Source organism: Sorghum bicolor, chromosome 3, assembly GCF_000003195.3.
Source record: "Sorghum bicolor cultivar BTx623 chromosome 3, Sorghum_bicolor_NCBIv3, whole genome shotgun sequence".
In the NCBI taxonomy this organism is placed as follows: Eukaryota; Viridiplantae; Streptophyta; class Magnoliopsida; order Poales; family Poaceae; genus Sorghum; species Sorghum bicolor.
Window position 1 is genome coordinate 58,975,373 of NC_012872.2, and position 19,861 is coordinate 58,995,233.

Below are 19,861 nucleotides of genomic sequence, written 5' to 3' on the forward strand. Positions count from 1 at the left end.
ATCATAAAATAAATCCAGAAAAATACAGCACTCATGCTAAATCGGTGACTTAAACCTAAGCGGACAAAGAAACTCAACCAGCTAATCTGTGATCAATTCGCTACCGCATTCCTTGACTGAACGTCCCAATGAAGGCGGCAACTAGTTGGTCAAATCATGCTCCTCAAACCTCAATTTACCGCTTGAGATGTGCGATTGTGCAAGCACAAACGATGCAACAAATGGTACCAACAAGACTGGAGCCAATCTGCCAATTAAACATCACGGGAAAGAAACGGGCTTGTTTACCGGGGGCAAAAAAAACAATGCGACGAGTAATTGGGAAATGGTGCTAATCCAAACAAGCCCTCTAAAAGAACTTGCGATAACGCGCACCTTAAGATACAAGTGCTGATTACTAGGAAGCTTAAAATAATAAGATATTCAAAGCCCAAAAGAACATTACAAATTTGTCAAACATCCGTGTTCCAAGAATCATCTGGTCACCTTTTAGCTATCTTTCATCCAGGATGTGGTTCAGGCCCTGCAAAAGTTATGGTTAAGAAGCCTCAGAGCGTAAGGTTTTATAAACTTCTAACGTCCATGAGTGTCACTAACATGAAAGTTGCAGTCGGTTGTCATTTCTGCATCGTCTACAAGAACGCCATATGGATCAGATCATCATATCCGTTGCAGAGACATCAACCACCCTGCCAACAACAGATCTGTGCTCATGAACCTGCAAAACTTTCATCAGTCAATGAGCAATCACACCAAGACAGTGTCAAAAGAAGAAAGTACTACAATGCACTTACAGTGGCCCAACAGCTGCCTAGTATTTGTGACCTCGAAGGCTGGAGCCCAGAATTACGTTTTGCACTACAAGAGTCTGCTTCATCACATGATCGGATCTTTTCAGCCAATGAGATACCAAAGATTTTGCAGCCATTTTCAACTGTACTCTCATTGTTTGATTCATGCTCTGCACCACTGACAGAAGAGTGCATATTCTCAGTTCCAGTACATTCTTCTATTGCTTCGCCGGAAACAAGATGAGGCCAAAGAGATAATGTTTGATTGTTTCTTCCCATATCTTGAGTAGGGACAGTCCTATCAAATCTACCATCCTCATCCTTATCCAGGCAGCTGTACTCATATTCCAATGGAGTTATCTTAGAACCAGTTTGTGGAAACATCAGCACAGATGATGGGGAGGATGCTTGCAACACAAGTACCGGTTTTGCTGGCTGTGGAAAATCACACCCTTGTGGTGCAGGCCATTTAGGTTGATACATGCCAGCAGTTCTTATATGGCCATCAGCCAAACATCCTCCTCGGAAAGGACGAAACACTTCTTGACCTTGCAAGACCTTTTGGAATCTTTGAGATTCCCCAAAGCCTGAGCAATGGTAGGGAAATCCAGGGATTCCATTTGGAGATCTAACACCGAGCCTTGGGATCCCTAAGATATTGTTACTCATGTTACTACGTTCATCACTGTACTGCAAATTACTTGCTTCAGTTGCCTGAAAAGCAGAAATAGCAGTACCGTCATGGGTTTTCAAACCCAACAATTCTTGACCTTGCAAGACCTTGTGGAATCTGACAGATCCCGCAAAATCTGAAGAAACGCTTCCATCTGCCAAAATAGCAAAAGAGGACAAATTCAGCAGGGCACATAAACCTTGACTAATGGTTCTCCTTTCACTTGTAAAACTACCTACTTGGAAGCACAATCTCCGGATTAACTTGAGGGAGGCATGGTTTCAGACGTTTTGAATTGGGAGCGCACATATGAGATCCTGAAACTGATCCTGTGACCTCAATCTCCCAAGGAGATACCCTATTGGGCCAATGGCACTCTATACCATCATCCCATCTAACCTGTCAAGATGATCATCAGTCAACAACATATGGCAGCCTGGAACAAGATTTCAGAAGGGAACAGAAGGATAAGAATTTCCCATCAAGGCTCAAACTCAAACTGAAGTCTGACCCACAATGGCATGTAAAATACAGCTTTAAACTTTACATCAGACAAGTATCCTGGAAGTTAAGTGACAAAGTATGAAAGCAAGACTGCAGGATTCAAAAATCACATACGAAAATTTTGGCTAAGGACATTAGCTTAGCTTTTAGATGCTATAACTCCCATTCTATACTTATAGTGACTAATTGACTGGTGGGCACGCCTATACAGATATGCTGTAAACGCTCTGTTACTCTTTATGATCAGTAAAGCAGGGGAAACCTCTTTTTCTGAAAAAAACAGTGACTATTTGACTCGAACTATTAGAATCATGAATTGCAACTACAAGCAGGCATGAAGTTCTTCAAGCGCAAAGAAATAATTGAAGTTTAGTTTCAGACGAGCTAAATGAATATAACTTGATTAGTAGCACAATAACCAAAGAAAAAAAACATAAATTGCATTGATCATGTCAAGCATTAGTAGTAGCCTCCTAGTGTACAGCAATATATTTGTTTCTTCAAAATTACTACTCCCTGCCTTTCAAATTATAGGTCCCTTTAGCTTTAAAAAAAAAATTCTCGAAAACCATTTCAGCTTTTTAAGTCAAACTACTCTCATTTTGATCAAATATTTAGGAAAACATATTAACATAGTTCAAATAAATGCACTATCAAGACATTCCATGGAGAATTTAACAAAACTGATTTGATGTTTTTTGGTACATTTTTATTTATAGTTGGTCAAAGATGGAGAAATTTGACTTATTATAAAACTAATGTAACTTATTTTTTGGAACGGAGGTAGTACACATATAAATTCGGTCTACTTGGAATCATGTTCTTAAGAAAGGTCAGGCCAGGAAGGATGCCAATAACGAACTACTAGATATAGACAATGGTTCTTCTTGCAATCATGTTCTTAAAAATACATGTACAATTAATACTAATATTGGCATCCGTCTTATGTACAAATCAGGAGAAGAGAACATACCACCAAGCATTTCCATTTTGAACCATACCAAATAGGCTCAGCTTCTCTGCTTCCAATTATTATCCCAGTGCACCTGAAAAAAAAAATGAACACACCAGAATGAGTGAAATAGAAAGACCAGAGTGCATGGGAAATCTGTCAGAAAACAACAAAAATGGTCATTGCACCACCGTAACCTTCTTTCAGAAGCATCGTCACTTTCATATCGCATTCTGCATCTCATTCCAACAGAAATTGGTTGATTCAAGCTTCTGGTGAACTTCCAATAGGGTACAATGAATTCAGATTGACTTAACCTGTGAATTCAAGTAATTTGTTATACACAGGAAGGCATCAGACTCCTCCAACAAGGGGAGACATTAGAAGGAAAATACATATCTAAAATTTTGTTTGCACTTCTAACTAGTCACAAATTTAATCATGGTACTAAAAAAGAAGTAGCACAGAAGACGACATAGTTACTTGTAAATATAATTTGGCATCAGTAGGTCATTTGAAACATTAATTTTTTTAAAAAAAACAACCATGAAATCTAAATGGCATGTCGACCGCATAATTTGCAAGTATGAAGACACAAGATAATGCAACAGGCCAAGGTGGTGAAACAAAAGGGATCAATTTTTTATTTTGTTAATCAACCATAGCACAACAGCAGTCACAATATAAAATTGGACTGTTCTACTCAGAAAACAGGTAGCACTGGATTTGCTCATAAGTTAAGTATTGACTGAGTATAAGTAAGACAATATATTTTGGTCTCTAGTAAATGGCTTTTGAGCAAGCCACTAAGGAACAACAGTAGGATTTAGTACTTTCCTACTATAAGGATCCACAAATTGCATGCATAGCAGATGCTGTATCGCAGCTATAGTTGCATCATGTGAATCTGAGCTTGTCTAGACATCTAGATAATTGACAAAACAACCAGAAAAGTACTTTCATTACCTGGGATTGTAGTAAATGTGGAAAACAGTCCTCGTGGCCACAGCTTGTGCAACATTTCCCAGAGTGGTCTGGCTTGAGCACTGGTTATGCAGTGCAGGAATAGGAGTTACAATTTTTAGCTGGGCTGCTCGGCGCACTCCCAGTCGAAGCACTCCATCTTCACCTCTGGTAAAGGATGAAAGTGTATACAGAAGAGAAGGTACACTATGTTCTTTATAATGACAATGAGCTAAACACCTACCGAAGGAACAGAACTGCATCGCCAGAAACAAGCTTCTTCTTATTAACAAATGCACTCCATCCAGTGGTTAAGAGATGCCTTCGTGGCTGGCCTGTAACAAGCAGGCCTATCAGAAACTATGGTTTTTCAAAATCCAATAGCATCCATCCTATTTTATTCATACAATCACTAGCATCTGTTTCAGTGTTTGCAAGTTATGTATCAGTTGATTTTCCTGACCACTTAGATTAGCTTCGAGATATTTATTTTCAGAAATTTGCTCAAATTTATGGACTGAATGTAAATACAATAACCCCCATTATTTGGACACTAAAGCGAACATTTGGTCAATTATTATTACTGAAAATGCAGACTCTCAAATGAACACAACCCAAGCCCTCCTTCTAAACTGAGTCTCATCCGGTACTTAAGCCTAAATAAACATGCTACGAAAATGGAGCCCATGTCTGCTGATAGAATCCTAACAACGAAGCACAATGTACAACCTCGGTAGATATGTCGGAACTTCCACTCCGTGCCGTGTAGATCCTTGGCCACGAGCTCCTGAGACGGCCTCTGCTGGCTGTAGTCCTGCACCCCGCACCAAACAGAGTCAGTAACCCAAGTAACCTCCAAACCACCACCCTCTTTCAGTGCTACTGGCCGTACCAGCGGCGGGAAGCAGTCCTCGGCGGCGCGGCGCGGCACGGAGAAGCCGCCGTGCGTGCTGGTGTCAGAGGCCGTGAGCGTCTTGCAGAACATGTGCGGCGTCCGTGCGAGCGGCTTCATGGCGGCCCCGTCCTCGCCGTCGCGATCCGCGTCCTCGTCCTCCCGAACCCGCGCCCGCGCCCGCCTCTCCGCCTCCTCGTCCTCGGGCAGCAGCGACACCCGCGCGTACACCTCGTCGGTGGCGCCGTCCGCCTGCACGCACGGAACAAGACAGGTTTTCTCCTGTCAGTCAATAGCTCGAGCACATTGCGCTCGCAGGCACGGTACAGGCGCCCCGCCGCCCAGGCCCCGCGCGCGCAGGAACTCACGTGGAGGGTGACGTCGACGACGCGGCAGAGCACGTGTGGCGGCACCGCTGCTCCCGCCGCGTCAGCGTCGCCGCCGATGTGCTCGAGGTGGCCCTGCGGCAGGTACACGACGGCGCTGCCCTTGCGCGGCAGCGGCGCGACGGGGCCCGCGCACGCGTGCCACAGCTCCAGACACACGGCGCCACCACCGGCCCTGGCGGCCACAGGCGGCGCCTCCGCCTCCGCCTCCTCCTCGTCCTCCTCCTCCACGGTGTTGAGGTCAATGCCCGCCATGGCCCCGGTCGGCCGCAGCAGCTGGCTCCACGGAAGGAGCAGACGACGGCAGCAAAGCGCCGGTGCGGGCGACGGGTGGAGCTGCGGAAGCGAGTGAGGAGCGAGCGAGCGGGTTTAATGGCGCGGGGAGAGGAGTGGGTGGGAGGTGGAGGTGGAGGTGGAGTGGCGACACATGGTGGTGATGGCCATGAATGGCTGGGGTGGCTTGCTTGTAGGCGGGGCGGGGAAGGGAAGTGGTGTGGTGGGGAGGGGAGGAGTAGGCGAGCGAGTAGGGCGCAGACGGGAGGCAGGCCTACGGGGCTACGGCCTTTGAAATATTGCCCGCTCTTGCCGCTGGTGGCGGATAAAAAGCCGCAGTGGTTTTGTTTGACACTTCTTGGCCGGCTGACTGCCTCTGCCTCTCTCCTCTTCTCGCCCACCGGCGCACGCAGGGCAGAGGCATGGGTCTCGAATAAATACTGTAGCTGTAGCGGAGGAAGTGGCCGGCGAGGTGGGGGAAGGCACAGGGCAGTGGTGGTGGACAGCGCAGGCGCGAGTGCCGGGTGCCGCTGCGCAGTGCAGCGGCAGAGGTGGGGGAGTGATGAAGAGAGCCAAACGACGGACTGACGCTCTTGTGCCTGGCATGGCTGCCACCATTGCTCCCTGCTCACACTTCCAAAATTTTTTTTAACACAGACCAGTCTCTCCTTTCAAGTCCGTCACTCACTGCCTATGGCCTTGTTTATTTCCAAAAAAAAATTCACATTTCGCTACTGTAGCACTTTTGTTTTTTTTTTGCAAATATTATTCAATTATGAACTAACTAAGATCAAAATATTCGTCTCGTGATTTACAGACAAACTGTGTAATTAGTTTTTATTTTCGTCTATATTTAATGCTTCATGTATCTGCCGCAAGATTCGATGTGACGGGGAATTTTGAAAACTTTTTAGATTTAGGGATGAACTAAACAAGGCCTATATATTTTTTGTTTTTAGGATTCAAAGGGACACTTTTCTGTCACTCTGATTTTGGATGGTTGGATCGCATATCCAAGTTTTTCATGGTTTTCCGATTTCGTGACATGGGCCTTGTTCAGTTCACCCCGAAATCCAAAAAGTTTTCAAGATTTTCTGTCACATCGAATCTTGCGGCACATGCATGAAGCATTAAATATAAACGAAAACAAAAACTAATTACACAGTTTTTCTGTAAATCGCGAGACGAATTTTTTGATCCTAGCTAGTATATGATTAGACAATATTTGTCAAATAAAAACGAAAGTGCTACGGTAGCGAAATCCGAAATTTTTTCGGAACTAAACAAGGCCATGGTAAAAAATGTGGTACGGCGGATCATGCATTTGTACGTTTTGATACCGATGAGTCCATTTGACGCCCACCGCCGTTCAGCGTTGCCAAGCAGCATAATTCTCGCTTGTCCCTCACCGATGGTGACAAACTCGAGGGGGGGGGGGGGGGGGGGGACACATCGGGCACCGGCACAGTACGCCCTGGATCGCCGAACGGGCGATGGTGCGGTACCAGCACCGCCGGACCCCGGCTGGCCTGGGCCTGGCCGCGCCCACATTGACATTGCCGTCGAACTCCCTGTAGCCATCTGAGTATGCTGCTGCCTGCTCGGCTCCCCCACCCTCGATGGGCTAGATGTGTGCGCTACCGAGGGCGAGGGGCCGCTTTTTTCTGTTGCAGGACACATGCAGTTGGTTGAGCTGTTCCGAGAGGGACCCTGCTCCGCTCCGGTTAACGGCCCTCGGCGCACGCCATGTTACCCTGGCCTAGCGCGCGCCACCGATCCGATCCGATCCGATCCATGAGTTGGCCCGGTCCATGGTCCATGCTACAAACACCGCTCTGTTTTGCAGGTGTAGTGTTGGAATGGTACGCTAATGATGCGAGGCAAATGCTGCCATTGTGCGATTTGACCCGGGCACCCGGCCTCATAAAATCAGGGGGGGCATTGCGCATGCAGTGCGTGCGGGTGCACTCCTGAAGATGGTTCTTTGTCTGCTTGTGCTTGTCCCTGGCCATGAAGGCCTTGTCACGACTTAAAGTAGAATTTACTATTTGGGCCTTGTTTAGTTACAAAATTTTTTGTAAAATCGACACTGCAGCACTTTCGTTTGTATTTGACAAATATTGTTCAATCATGGACTAATTAGACTCAAAAGATTCGTCTCGTCAATTTCGACCAAACTGTGTAATTAGTTTTTATTTTCGTCTATATTTAATACTTCATGCATGCGTCTAAAGATTCGATGTGATAGGGAACCTGAAAAAATTTGCAAAATTTTCTGAGAACTAAACAAGGCCTTGATTTGTTGGGGAAAATCATGGAATCAACAGCTCGTAGTACTAACGCTCCTGTGCACGATCACTGTTGATAGGCCGGGCCCACAGGCCACATCGATCTCCAACTGTTCGTACACTCGATGGGTTTATTTATCATTTTAGTGCCAGCGTCTTCCAGAACGGGCCTTCTTCTCATCATGACACCATGATTACTAGTTACCATGAGCTCAAGATACGCTTCGGAGAACGGCCAAACAAGAGGGCCGCAGGGCTGGCAATGCGAGCCAGGCTTCTTTGTCGAGTACAGTACTCGTAATCGTAAGGCCGACTGGACATTATTGATGGCTCGGCACGCCTCGTAGACTGTTGACGCAGCAGCTGCTGCACCGCACGCTGCCGGCTGCCAAACTTGATGGCCGTGTCGTCCGTTGCTGGCTGACTGGCTCGCTGCGAACGTAGTAGAAGAGCCCGGCGTGGCGAGGCCGGTCGAGCAAGGCAGCAAAACTAGCCGCACAGGCAGGGCCACGCTATTGCAGTGCCGGCCCTAGGGGAGGGGCAGCAGGTGCGCAGGCCATGGGCCCTAGCAGCTTGGGGGCCTAATCCTATGTGTGTATATTCTAGTATACGTATAAGTTAAGGGCTAAGTCATTGGCTTTTGTTCCAGAAGGCAGCGCAGGACGAGGCCACACGAGCCGATCAGCCGAGCGGCCGCCGCCAACACACGTCAACACCTGTCGTTGCGTTTAGGGGCTTTAGGCAATCACCAATCAGGTTCTTGTTAATTTGATTAATTAATTCAGTTTTGCATTTTCTATTATAAGATCGTGCTCTTGTTCAATTTTTGTCTATGTTCACTATCGAAAGAAATATCTTAGACACGATTGATCTCAATACCATCCTTGATGATTTTACATCAAGAAATGCCCAAAAAAGTATATTTATATAAAAAACAATGAGTATGATGGAGTTCTGTTCTTTTTTAAGATAATCATATTAGTTCTATAAGTACAAATATATTATTTTTTAATCTACATTGTTTCTCGATCTTGATAATTATCAAACATGTTTAATTTTAAATAGACTAATTGAACCAAATGTTAGTTTAAGGTGTTATTTGGACTTTTTTCTATTATAGACTAGAGAACCCGTCGCGACGAACTCGCCAGATAGGACCGGCGCTGCGCTATTGCCGTGCCAACTGCTGCCACATGCATGCGCCACTACCGCCACTGTGCACGCGTACGTTACGTACGCACGCTGTACGCCCAGGCTGCCTGTGCCGGGCGGGCCTCGCACGGGCGCCGCGACCGTGATGGTCCGGGACATGATGGCCGTGGGGCAGCGAGCGAGAGCGATCAGAATGCACGAGACCACACCACCACACGAGTCGAGGAGTAAAAAGGGAAGGAAAGGGTCCCCCACCCCCTCCGACGGCACTGCAGCAATGTACACAGTGGCCTTGTTTAGTTGGCAAAATTTTGGTTTTTTTGTCTACTGTAGCACTTTCGTTTTTATTTGACAAACATTGTCCAATCATGGAGTAACTAGGTTCAAAAGATTCATCTCATAAATTTCAGGTAAACTGTGTAATTAGTTTTTATTTTTATCTTTATTTAATGCTCCATGCATGCTACCAAAGATTTGATGTGACGGAGAATCTTGGAAATTTTTGAGAAGTAAACAAGGCCTATGTTACGTCCACCTCACTTTCCCCTCGCTTTTATCGGGCGTGGCTCAGAGATGCTGTTTCGGGGTAAGAAGCCGTCGTTGCCCGTTGGCCCGTTGCCCCTAGCGCTTTGCTGCTTCGGCCCCCCGGCTGGCGGCTGCCCGGTGCCCGCCACGGCCACGCCCCTGTTCCCGTTCCCTGGACTGGACACACACCGTCCATGCGCATTGCCCCATATTGCGCAAGCGCCAAGCCCAATCGTCGATGCGCGAAACCCCTTTACGCTTTGGCACCTGCATGCATGTCAGCATGTGGTTCACCTCGCCCGGCTTGATGGACATCGATGGCGCAGAGAATCCAAGGACCGGGCCTACTACCTACAGTGTACTCACAAAGGTCGTCAAGCGCAGCCGCACAGCGGGTTGTGAATCTGGCCCGGCCGCCTGGGTACTCTTCACAGTCCGCACGTTGTCCGCTGCTCGGTGCTCGCGCCAGCTGCTCCAAAAGTACGCGCTTGAACAGTCAAGGCATCGTTGGCTTGCGTCCGACGGGAAGAGCTTTTTAAGCTTTTTACCAGTAGAAGCCATTGTCTTTGCGGCGGGCAGCGAGACATCACAAGCTGCCCGCATAGCAGCGGTGACAAGTCGTGGGAGAAGCCGCTCTGCCTTTTTCAGCAGCGCGCGCGAGCGGGGGCAGGGCAGGGCAGGGCAGAGCAGAGCAGTGGATGGACTACGGACGGAGCACGGGGTGGTGCCGGCGGGGCCGCGCCCACGCGCGCCTTGTCGCGGCTGTGACGACTGACGACGAGCGCTCTGCTCCTGCTCTGCTGCTCGTGCTGTGTTGCGTCGTCGTTTGCATTTGATTAGCTACATATTTCACCCATAAAATTGTTTTTGGAAAAAAATGTTTAGCTAAAAAAGCTGCTCATTAAGCTGTTACGAGCCATATCAGCCCTAATATTACGAAGCACTGAGACATTTTTACTTCTAGCATCTGTCTAGCACGAGACGCAAGGAGGAGCCATATGACAGAGAGGATATACGGGAGCGCTAAATATAGATAAAAAATAATTAATTATATTACGAGACGAATTTTTGAATTTTAACTTAATTATTTCATGTTTAAACAATAATTATTAAATACAACGAAATTACTACTAACACTATAGATTTTTAATATATACACACATACTAAATAAAAAAGTAACATTCATATGAAATAATTTGTATATATATTAAATTACTTCAAAAAAAATTTCTAATATTTCTCGATGCGAAGTCATTGGTGATGGTATCAATATAAATCTCATCCAACAATCGTCAAAAGCTTACTTTCTCGATTACGTGATACTTTTAAAAATTGGAAAAACAATTATTAACTGTAATTTCATATAGTAGAATAGCATTATGCGGGTGGCTGAACATCATTATAGATCATAGATTCATTGGACAGAGACTTCACATTATATTAAACCTTGTTGCTGCTGCCTGTCTGCTCTGCTAGAACTGAAATATATTGCCGTCGAGATGCCCACCTAGCTATGGGGTTCTGCGGATGAGTGTTCGAGCGGATCTCCAGAGATCCATGATCAGGACCCTGTGTGGCTGTGTGAGATCTTCGTAGAGAATAGACTTATATTTGTGATTTGAAAACCTAGAATCCTGGACGTGCAGGCTGCAGTCGTGCAACACTTGAGCCTTGGCACGTTTGCGTCGGTCATCGAGAACGAGCACACTGCCACGTCGCACATGCAGCCAAAGACGCTGGCTGCATTCGTGTGACTCGTCGTGAGGAAGTCGAACAGTCCAAGCATCAAAGGAAATGGAGCAGCCGCGTGACTCGTGCAGACACGGATGCATCATGCGTGACCAAGGGGATTCATCTGGCCTATACTGGGCCGAGTACCAGTGTATGTCATCCTGGAACAGGGGCGGACCCACGGGGTATGTCAGGCGACACTATAGCATTTTCGTTTGTATTTAATAAATATTGTTCAATCATTGACTAACTATGCTCAAAAGATTCGTCTCGTCAATTCCGACCAAACTGTGCAATTAGTTTTTATTTTCGTCTATATTTAATACTCCATGCATACGTCTAAAGATTCGATGTGACGGAAAATCTAAAAAATTTTACAAAATTTTTTTAGGAGCTAAACAAGGCCTAAGCCTTCTACTTAATTAACAATGTATCAATCTACATCTAATAATTTGCAACATTCAAGTTTTAAATGGCTTGCTAGCCCAATGATAAGAATTTTGCTCTTTAACCAAGAGGTCGCTAGTTCAAACCGCTGTGGCTGCAATTTTTGTTTTCATTTTCCGTTTTGCATTTCTTTATTCTCTATTTTTGCACCATTTAAATTTAACTGTATATAATATATTTCTTTCTTTAGTTTTTATATTTAACCCATCTTGTTGTGTCCCGTAAAACCTCACCTGCGAATAGTTTTAAATTTCTGATCTTTTATCCCCTCTCGACATTAATAACTAATATAATATGTTTTGTCCTTTACTTGCTAGTTTTATTTATCCCAAGTTATTCTTTCCCATGAGACACATCATGAAATGAAATAATAAATAAATGTAATATAACTTCGGCATTGTTTCATTATCACTTATCAATAGCTATGTACAATGACATTTTAATTTTCTATTCTTCTTGTAACTTTAAAATTTAAGTATGGATTAGTTTTTTTCTATTTTTTTTATCTCCTCTTGTTGTATCCCATGACACCTTATGTGTCTTTATTTTTATTTTTTTATCCCATAAATAACATATTTCAATATTTCATCATTTCTTTTGCTATTTTTTCATCCCAACTTGTTGTAAGTCTCTTTTTATAGCTATTATTTCAAATTATTTGTATTTCTTTTCTTTATATCATAATTTGTTATAGTTTTTAGCTAATCTTTAAATTTAAGGCTGATCAAGTTATTTAATGCATATGGTTTTACTAGATTGAAAATGATTTTACCAAATTGCGTAAATTTTTTATATAGCATACGCTGCTGTCCTGGGAGGGCCTCATACGCTGCCGGTGCCGGGGGCCTGGAAGGGCTGCCCCTCCCCGAGGGCCAGGACCGGTGCTACAGTAGCAATTTTGTAAAAAATTTCACCAAACAGCCCCCGATCGAATAATTCTGGCTTTCGCTGGCAGGTATTCAGCGTGCGTGACTGCGTCAGTCAAAAGATCACGCGAGTTTCGAAGCAGTAGAGTGTTGTACTAGGACAGTACCGAGTACGTACTCCGTACTGATGTAAAGCTCGCGTGTCCGTGCTACCCCTAGGTGGCTAGCTTCCATGTACATATCCGTTCTCTCCTCGTATGGTACAAGTTTCACGCGATCCGTTTCGTCGAGGCCGGACATACATATGACACGTACATAAATGGCAGCACGCGGGCAAGCGTAGTGGCCCCGGCTTTGGTTCGGCTCACAAATCCGCATTTCGCCTGATCTATCTTCTCTCTGTTTTGGTTTCTTTTTTCTTTTTCTTTTTTTTTTTGATATAAGCGCGTTCTAATTGGATTGTAATGGAATCTCGTTTTCAGTTTCCCAAAAAAAAAAAAAAATCTCGTTTTCAGTGGTGAGCTTCTATATTGTAAAACACACGTTCTTTGATGGGCCGAAATTTATACGAACAAAAGGTTGGGCCGAATTGCCGAGTAGTACTAGAAGCAGCGCACTGGATCCTTCATTTCGTCCGTAACAGCGGATCTAACGAACCTTGCCAGGCCGGCCCAGTAGAAATCTAGACGTCCAACGTCCCACCATTCATGGCGAACATAAAACAGCAAAAAGAGGCTCCATGGCCTCAATCAAGAGCCATAAACATCAGTATCTTTAAAGCAGGTACAATAATGGGCTTATAGTCAAGCTAATGTTGATGTGGAGAAGAGAGATGATAGTTTGGCTCTTATGTAAGCACTAAGCTGGGCACGGATGTATAGGTAGTGGTGGGCCCAAATAACAAGTGTTGTGAGAAGAAATAGGAATGAGAAGGTGTTTTAGAGACAAATATAAAACAACTTACTATATAACTTGACTCTAATCACTTGGCTTATAGCCAAACACTTGACTCTATTCTTGCTCTTAGCGCCTCACGCCTAGAGAGGCATGGCGGCACCAAGCCTATCAATGCCGACCGCCGGAGAGCAGTATATATACTTTGGCCTAACAATGGTCCATGGCCTCAATTTAAGACCCATAAACACTACGGTTCACCCCTAATTTGGTAATTTGGGGTTCTTGTGATTGGTGAACATAAGTGCTATGAGTAGCATGTGTTTGCAGCGGTATTTGTATTGGAGTTAGTTACATGTTGAATGCCCGCAAGTGCCTTGGTCCCAAATACTTGGATCGTTGATTGGTGCATGCGCCAAAGGATATTTGTAAAGATTAAGGATGCATTAGATCAAATGTGGGCTTGGTGCTCGAAGACATTCGTCATAGTGTGTATTAGGGTTTTGTTTTCCATTACCGTACGTACTACTCCCTCCATTCCAAATTGTAAGTCATTCTAAGAATCTTGGAGAGTCAAAACATTTTCATGTTTGACCAAAATTATAGAGAAAAATAATAAGATTTGTAACAAATACTTAGTTGGTATCATAATAATAATTATTCTATCATATAAATTTGGTCAAATTTAAAAAAGTTTGACTGTCCAAGAATCTTGGAATGACTTACAATTTGAGATGGAGGGAGGAATGACTTACAATTTGAGATGGAGGGAGTAGCTATTAAGGGGTGGGTGCAAGACATTCATCAAAGGAAGTTCTTCAAGCGAGAGCATTTGGTATAACACAAGAGGTTTACTCTTGTTTAAGTTCGAAGAAGGCATAGGTGGACCCGTTGGATAGATTTTAGTTAAGTCAAGGATTACAAAGAGATTGAATTGATTGAGATCGGACAAGGCCGGATTTTTTAGAAGGAACGATAAGAGTTTTGCCGTTATTTTTATTTGTTGATAGAAAAATAAAACAAAGTATAGATAGATTTTGCCATGTAGACGCACAACAAGGAGTGGCCAGAAAATCCATTTAAGACTTTCTTAACGAGAATCCAAGTATTCTCATAAGGAAATCCAATGACCACTATATAAATATAAATGTAATCAAAGTCATACATGCTCCATTTTCCTTTGCTGGAAGGCCAATTGAGCAACAATCAATAACAAAAATTATACAGCAGATATATTCTTCCAAAAGAAAGGTGTACAGTGATTTGTATACATGTACAAGTCCTTTAGTAGTTAATTAAGAACTAATATAGTACAGTATTAAACTCCACCGTCTTATTATGGAACAACAGATCATTAAACAAAAAATTGATAGCGTCAAGTTACGTATTATGTGGTAACAATTAATGAACAATGTATAGTCGTATCGATTCCTACACTTCAGCATCTGTACGTCCAGCCATATATTCCGATCCTCTTATTGTCCAGCTTTCAGTAAACTCCGGTGCCATGCATTATCTGCCTGCATCACTCTCCCCGGCCTCTAACCTATATCAGTCGAGTAGTTGCACTTGCACATCTCTTGGTCAGGGACCAAAGCCAGCCGTCCCCGCTGTAGTGTGCACCTCAAAGTTAGGCATCAGGTGAGCAGAAGCAGCCGCCGCCGCCCTGTTGGTAGGAGCCACTGCCTGGTTGTAGCCGATTAGCGCCGCTGGGCTGTAGAAATCTACGATGCCTGCCTCCTTCAGCATGCTGTTGTTACTACCGCCATTGCCACCATCATCATCATCATGGTGGTGGTGGTGGTGGTGGTGGTGGTGATCAGTCGTCGCTAGGCCGGCAGCGAGCGGGACGACGTCCTTGGCCGTCGCCGAACCGCTGCCGCACTGCCTCGGCTGCGTCTGGTAGAACACCTTGGAGACGACGAGCTCGCCGTCCTTCTCCTCCTCGTCGGAGCCGAGGTGGTACTGGTGCATCACCCAGTTCGTCTTCTCGGGCTTCCGCTGCTTCCCGTAGTTGGTGTAGAGCACCAGGATCTTCTTGTAGCCCTTGAGTTTGCCGTTGGTGAACACGGGACGGGTCTTGCCCGTCTTGTGCCACCGCGTCTCGCCGCCCTGCTCGTCGGTGTGGACCTTCCGCCGCTTCCGCGTCCCGGTCGTGTAAGCCTTGGACGGGCGGTGGAAGAAGTGCCGGATGAGGCCGTCCTTGCCGACACCTGAAATTGATCAAGGCACCATGCATTCCTCAAATATGTCAAAGAGATGAAAGTTCAAAGTGCATGATTATTCAAAGCTATGCGCGCATAAGTCACATATTTAAGTGCTCAACAAACTTAGATTTTTTTCACAATAAAATATGTTCTCTGCCTTCCTGTCTATTGCAATTGTCCAAAGATATAAAGTATTGTTTATAAATAGCTTTGTATTTCCCAGTGTGATCGATATTTCACAAAATAAAAAATAGAAAAATAGACTATTACCGCTGAGCGAGTACATTGCATATCAGCATATGGTCCCTATAAGTTTTTGACGTTGGTGCAAATAAAGAAAACCTTAAAATTGAATATTCAAGTCCATATAGAATCTTATTTATGCTAGTTAGAAGTGTTAATACTATGCTAAAAAAGAGATAGATCTTAAGAATTCTCATGAAAAACAAAAACATCGTGCCATCAATTTAATAAACTCTAATCATGCATCATTGGCAATAATAGACATTGGATTTATTATGTTTCTTTAGAAAAAATAGCTACAATGCTATTACGAAAAATAGTCTAAATCTATATCTACATTATCCATCTCTGGCAACACAAATGGTAACATAAAGCAACCATTCCCAAATTTATTTGCATCTAATTATACACACTTTCCCTTAACAAAGTAAATTAAAGTATTCCCAAATTTATTTGCATATATATACTAACACCAAGTATCCCTAACATTTAAAAAATGCATGTTTTTTTCTACTGCTATTACTATATATAAACTAACTCAAAGTAAATATATATGTTGTGTGCGATCATCGTGCAGACTAACTATACATGCATGCAATGCATGAGTTACAAATATCATATTTAAATGGTAAACAGGGGTCAATCATGTTATTTAGCCCACAATCAGTCTATCAAATGCATGGTTGACTGTTTAAACAATCAAAACCAAAAGAAAGATCCGATGTGACACATTAATTAGGCTTAATAAATTTGTCCTGTAATTTTCAGGCGAGCTATTTAATTTGTTTTTCTATTAGTATCCAAATACTCCTTCCAACATCTTATGAAACATCCAATGTGACACCCAAAAACTTTTCACCATCAAACTAAACAAGGCCCTAGACGGAACTGAGGTAAACGTGATTAGACCGGTCTAAATGGTTGTTCAATTTACTTATTATTCAGTACAGGTGCAAATTAATGCAATGGAGCTAGAGGTGTAGTGATTTAGACATGCTAAATGGTTGTTTAACAAGACATTATATAACTCGAGCATAAGGTTGTAAGTAAACAAGTACTGAAAAGATAGGAAGAGCGAGAGAGGTGCAGTGTAAAGGACAAAAAAATACGAGTTTGGATAAGAAAACAAATTAAATAGAGTAATTGGGAACTAAAAATTTTCATAGTTGATAGACACGTTAAGATTATCAACATAAATGTTGGATTAGAAAATATTCAAGAGATATATATTGATGGAGGAAATATAAAAAAAATATGTTAGTTGTTTGTCATAAATCTATCCACGGACTTTTATGGCATTTCTCTTTCCTATTGGATCACAATGGTGTAAAATAGGGCATAGGAAATGATATAGATGAATTTCCATATCAAGTATTGGATCCCAGTAAATCACATGCCATAAAAGAAAACAATATATTTGAAGCACTCAAAATTAGGGGAAAATGATAAAAGCTACTAGCTCCAAAACAAAATACATCATTTCCTAGCCCTACTACCAATATTCATACTTGTTTTTTTCCTTCTCCATGATAAAGTAGTGCCTTTGCATTGTAGAACAAATATCGAAAGCAAAAGAGAAAAAGATGTTGATTTAATTCCATTATCCACTAATTCATTATAGCATATATACAAAAACTAGCCTGAGATCTATTCTCGGTTGTATTTCCGATAAATAAAAAACCGAACTTAAAGATAAGAATAAAATAGTTCATGTGTATCATAAATTTCTATAAGTCCTTTGTCAAAGTTTATACGTTCCTTTGATCTGATGTTGCGTGCAGCCTGCATGACGTAGACCTTTGATGGAGTTGCGTTATCTGAATCTGTCGTTTTCAGGGTACTACAACTAAACTACATGCCAACAAGTAGGACAAGATGTTACTTCAAAGGCACCCTTTATCGATGTTTATACGTATCCCGCTCAAAAGCAAATAAACAAAGTACTAATAAACAGACATATACGTAACAAATTAAAACACACATGTAGTTTTACATATATGACGTGAGTGTGCAGACAATGCAACACACTAAATTTCTAGGACTAGAGCCTTGGTTGATTAAGCAAGACCACCCAATTGAAAACGACTAAAACAGTTCAGAATGTAATCTTTTTTCTAACACCAAAATAAGGATTGTTTGATTTTTTTTTTCAAGAAGAATCAATCTATGATAAGCTAGCTTATCAAGGTTCTTCCTTGACGGATCTATCTTCGTCGACTGGTCTAAATCTGAATAGATAACTTAAAGAAAAAACAATCTGAATTGATATAGATGGACCGTTTCTTTTTCTTTTTCTTTTTCTTTTCTTTTTTCGCGATGGAGGGTGGCCGGGATCGGAGATATGATGGACGTTTGCAGAGCAAACGCTTTTGAAGCTGACGATGTGATGCAAGCATGCATTCATCAGCTACTACTATATAACCAAATTATACACGAATAAGAAGGAACGATTTCGTGCGTACGTAAGGGCAGCAGCAGTTTATGTCGTTGGCGTGTCTAGCAGTCTAGCTAGCTCTACTCACCAGGAAGCCTCTCCGGATGCGTGTAGCAGATGCCGTTCTCGCCCTCGATGGTGGGGATGAACTCGTCGATGAGCGGGTGCAGCTTCCGGGCGTCCGGCCTCGCCTTCCCTTCCAGGTGCTCCAGCAGCTCCTGGTCCGTCGGATCGAACTTCACGCCGGCCGGCAGCCCCGGCAGGTCCTGGATCGTCGCCGCCGCCTGCACCTGCAGATGAGTGACGACCGATCGATTTGATCGATCGCTAGCGTGTGTGTTATTTTCAGTTCGTGTGAGTACTGACATGCATGAATGCATGATCAGAGATGTATATATAGACATATACTAGTAGTGTACGTAGCTCTAGCTCTAGAGATCGATCTGATAATTAAGTGGGTGTATGGTGAATTAATGTGTGTTTATTACCTGTTCATACTGCGCGCGGTGGCCGCAGGAGGGGCAGGTCCTGATGAGGTTGACGTGGGAGGAGGCCTGCTGCTGTTTCTTGGCGGCGGCCACGGCCGCGGCGGTGGCCAGGTTGTTCTCCACGGCACGCACGTCGTTGAAGCTGTTGCACCATGTCATGGCCGTCGACGATGACGAAGACGATCGATCTCGCCCTCTCTATCTAGTCTCTCCTCGTTTAAGGCCTGACGAGTAGAGTGGGATATAGAGAGAGAGAGAGGGAGATCGATCGATCGAAAGCCTGTTGTTGTCCGGCGCTTTGCTCAGCTATAGGTCGCCCCCATATGAGGCAAGGCAAGGCAACGCAACGCTAGGTAAGGCTGATCCCCAGGGGAATGACAGGCCGCGCGCGCAAAAAAGAAGAGGGCGCGAGGGAAGGGAACAAAGCGCGCCGAGAAGAGAACAAAGAGAAAAAGAGGAGGAAGCTTGTCCCTGTTAAAAGCTACCGCCTGGCACCAGCAGCCACCACACACCACCACCCACACGGACCGATCGATCCGGCTCCGGCGACCGGCGCGTGCTATCGATCGGTTCGGTTCGGTAGCTTGCATTGGTGCGCGCCGCGCAGACGCTACCACCCTCCCGGCGGCCGTCTCTCGCTGTCTGTCTGGTACAGGAGAATAGAATTGTCACCAACTTTTTTTGGTTGTTACATCCCAGTGCGCAGGAAGATCCATCCATCTATCGCCACTACTGCTGCTACTACCTGATGATGCACCACGATCGAGAGCTCGCTCGCGAGCTAGCACGCGGGCAATATATATAATTAATTGAACGGCTATTAAAAATAAAAAGAAACCGGAAGAGCACGCAGCTGGTAGGGCTAGACCGATGAGAGATGCATGGATGGACCGTACCTTCAGGTTCAGGTTGATCAATAATATCGATATATCGCAGGAGGACACGGACTGGACAGCAAGGCCAATTGAAGCTACGTACTTGCCGAGAGAGATGGAAGGGCGAGACGTACGTACGAGACGCGAGAGATAATAGCAGCAAGCTAGGTTGTTGTTAGCTGATCTCGACCGAGCAGTCGCTGTAGCTACGGATCCGCGCGCGCCGTGTGTCGATGCGTCATGCGTGTGCGGGAACAAAAGAGGGCGGCGCGCGGC

The 19,861-nt window shown here is 44.2% G+C and overlaps 2 protein-coding genes across 2 annotated transcripts; both read right to left on the minus strand.

Moving 5' to 3' along the window:
• Positions 216–5,818, minus strand: LOC8080830 (auxin response factor 2). The gene is given in 12 exon segments (XM_021455164.1): positions 216–523; positions 598–718; positions 795–1,441; positions 1,529–1,618; positions 1,704–1,863; positions 2,942–3,014; positions 3,118–3,237; positions 3,887–4,051; positions 4,128–4,218; positions 4,613–4,697; positions 4,776–5,051; positions 5,054–5,818. Coding segments are annotated over 11 exon segments (2,136 nt in total). The 5' UTR covers positions 5,417–5,818; the 3' UTR covers positions 216–523; positions 598–652.
• On the minus strand, positions 14,547–19,300 carry LOC8080831 (NAC domain-containing protein 73). The gene is made up of 3 exons (XM_021455415.1): positions 18,711–19,300; positions 18,311–18,512; positions 14,547–15,551 (listed from the first exon to the last, which is right to left on the minus strand). The coding sequence occupies exons 1-3, from the start codon at positions 18,867–18,869 to the stop codon at positions 14,923–14,925; spliced, it is 990 nt and encodes a 329-aa protein (XP_021311090.1). The 5' UTR covers positions 18,870–19,300; the 3' UTR covers positions 14,547–14,922.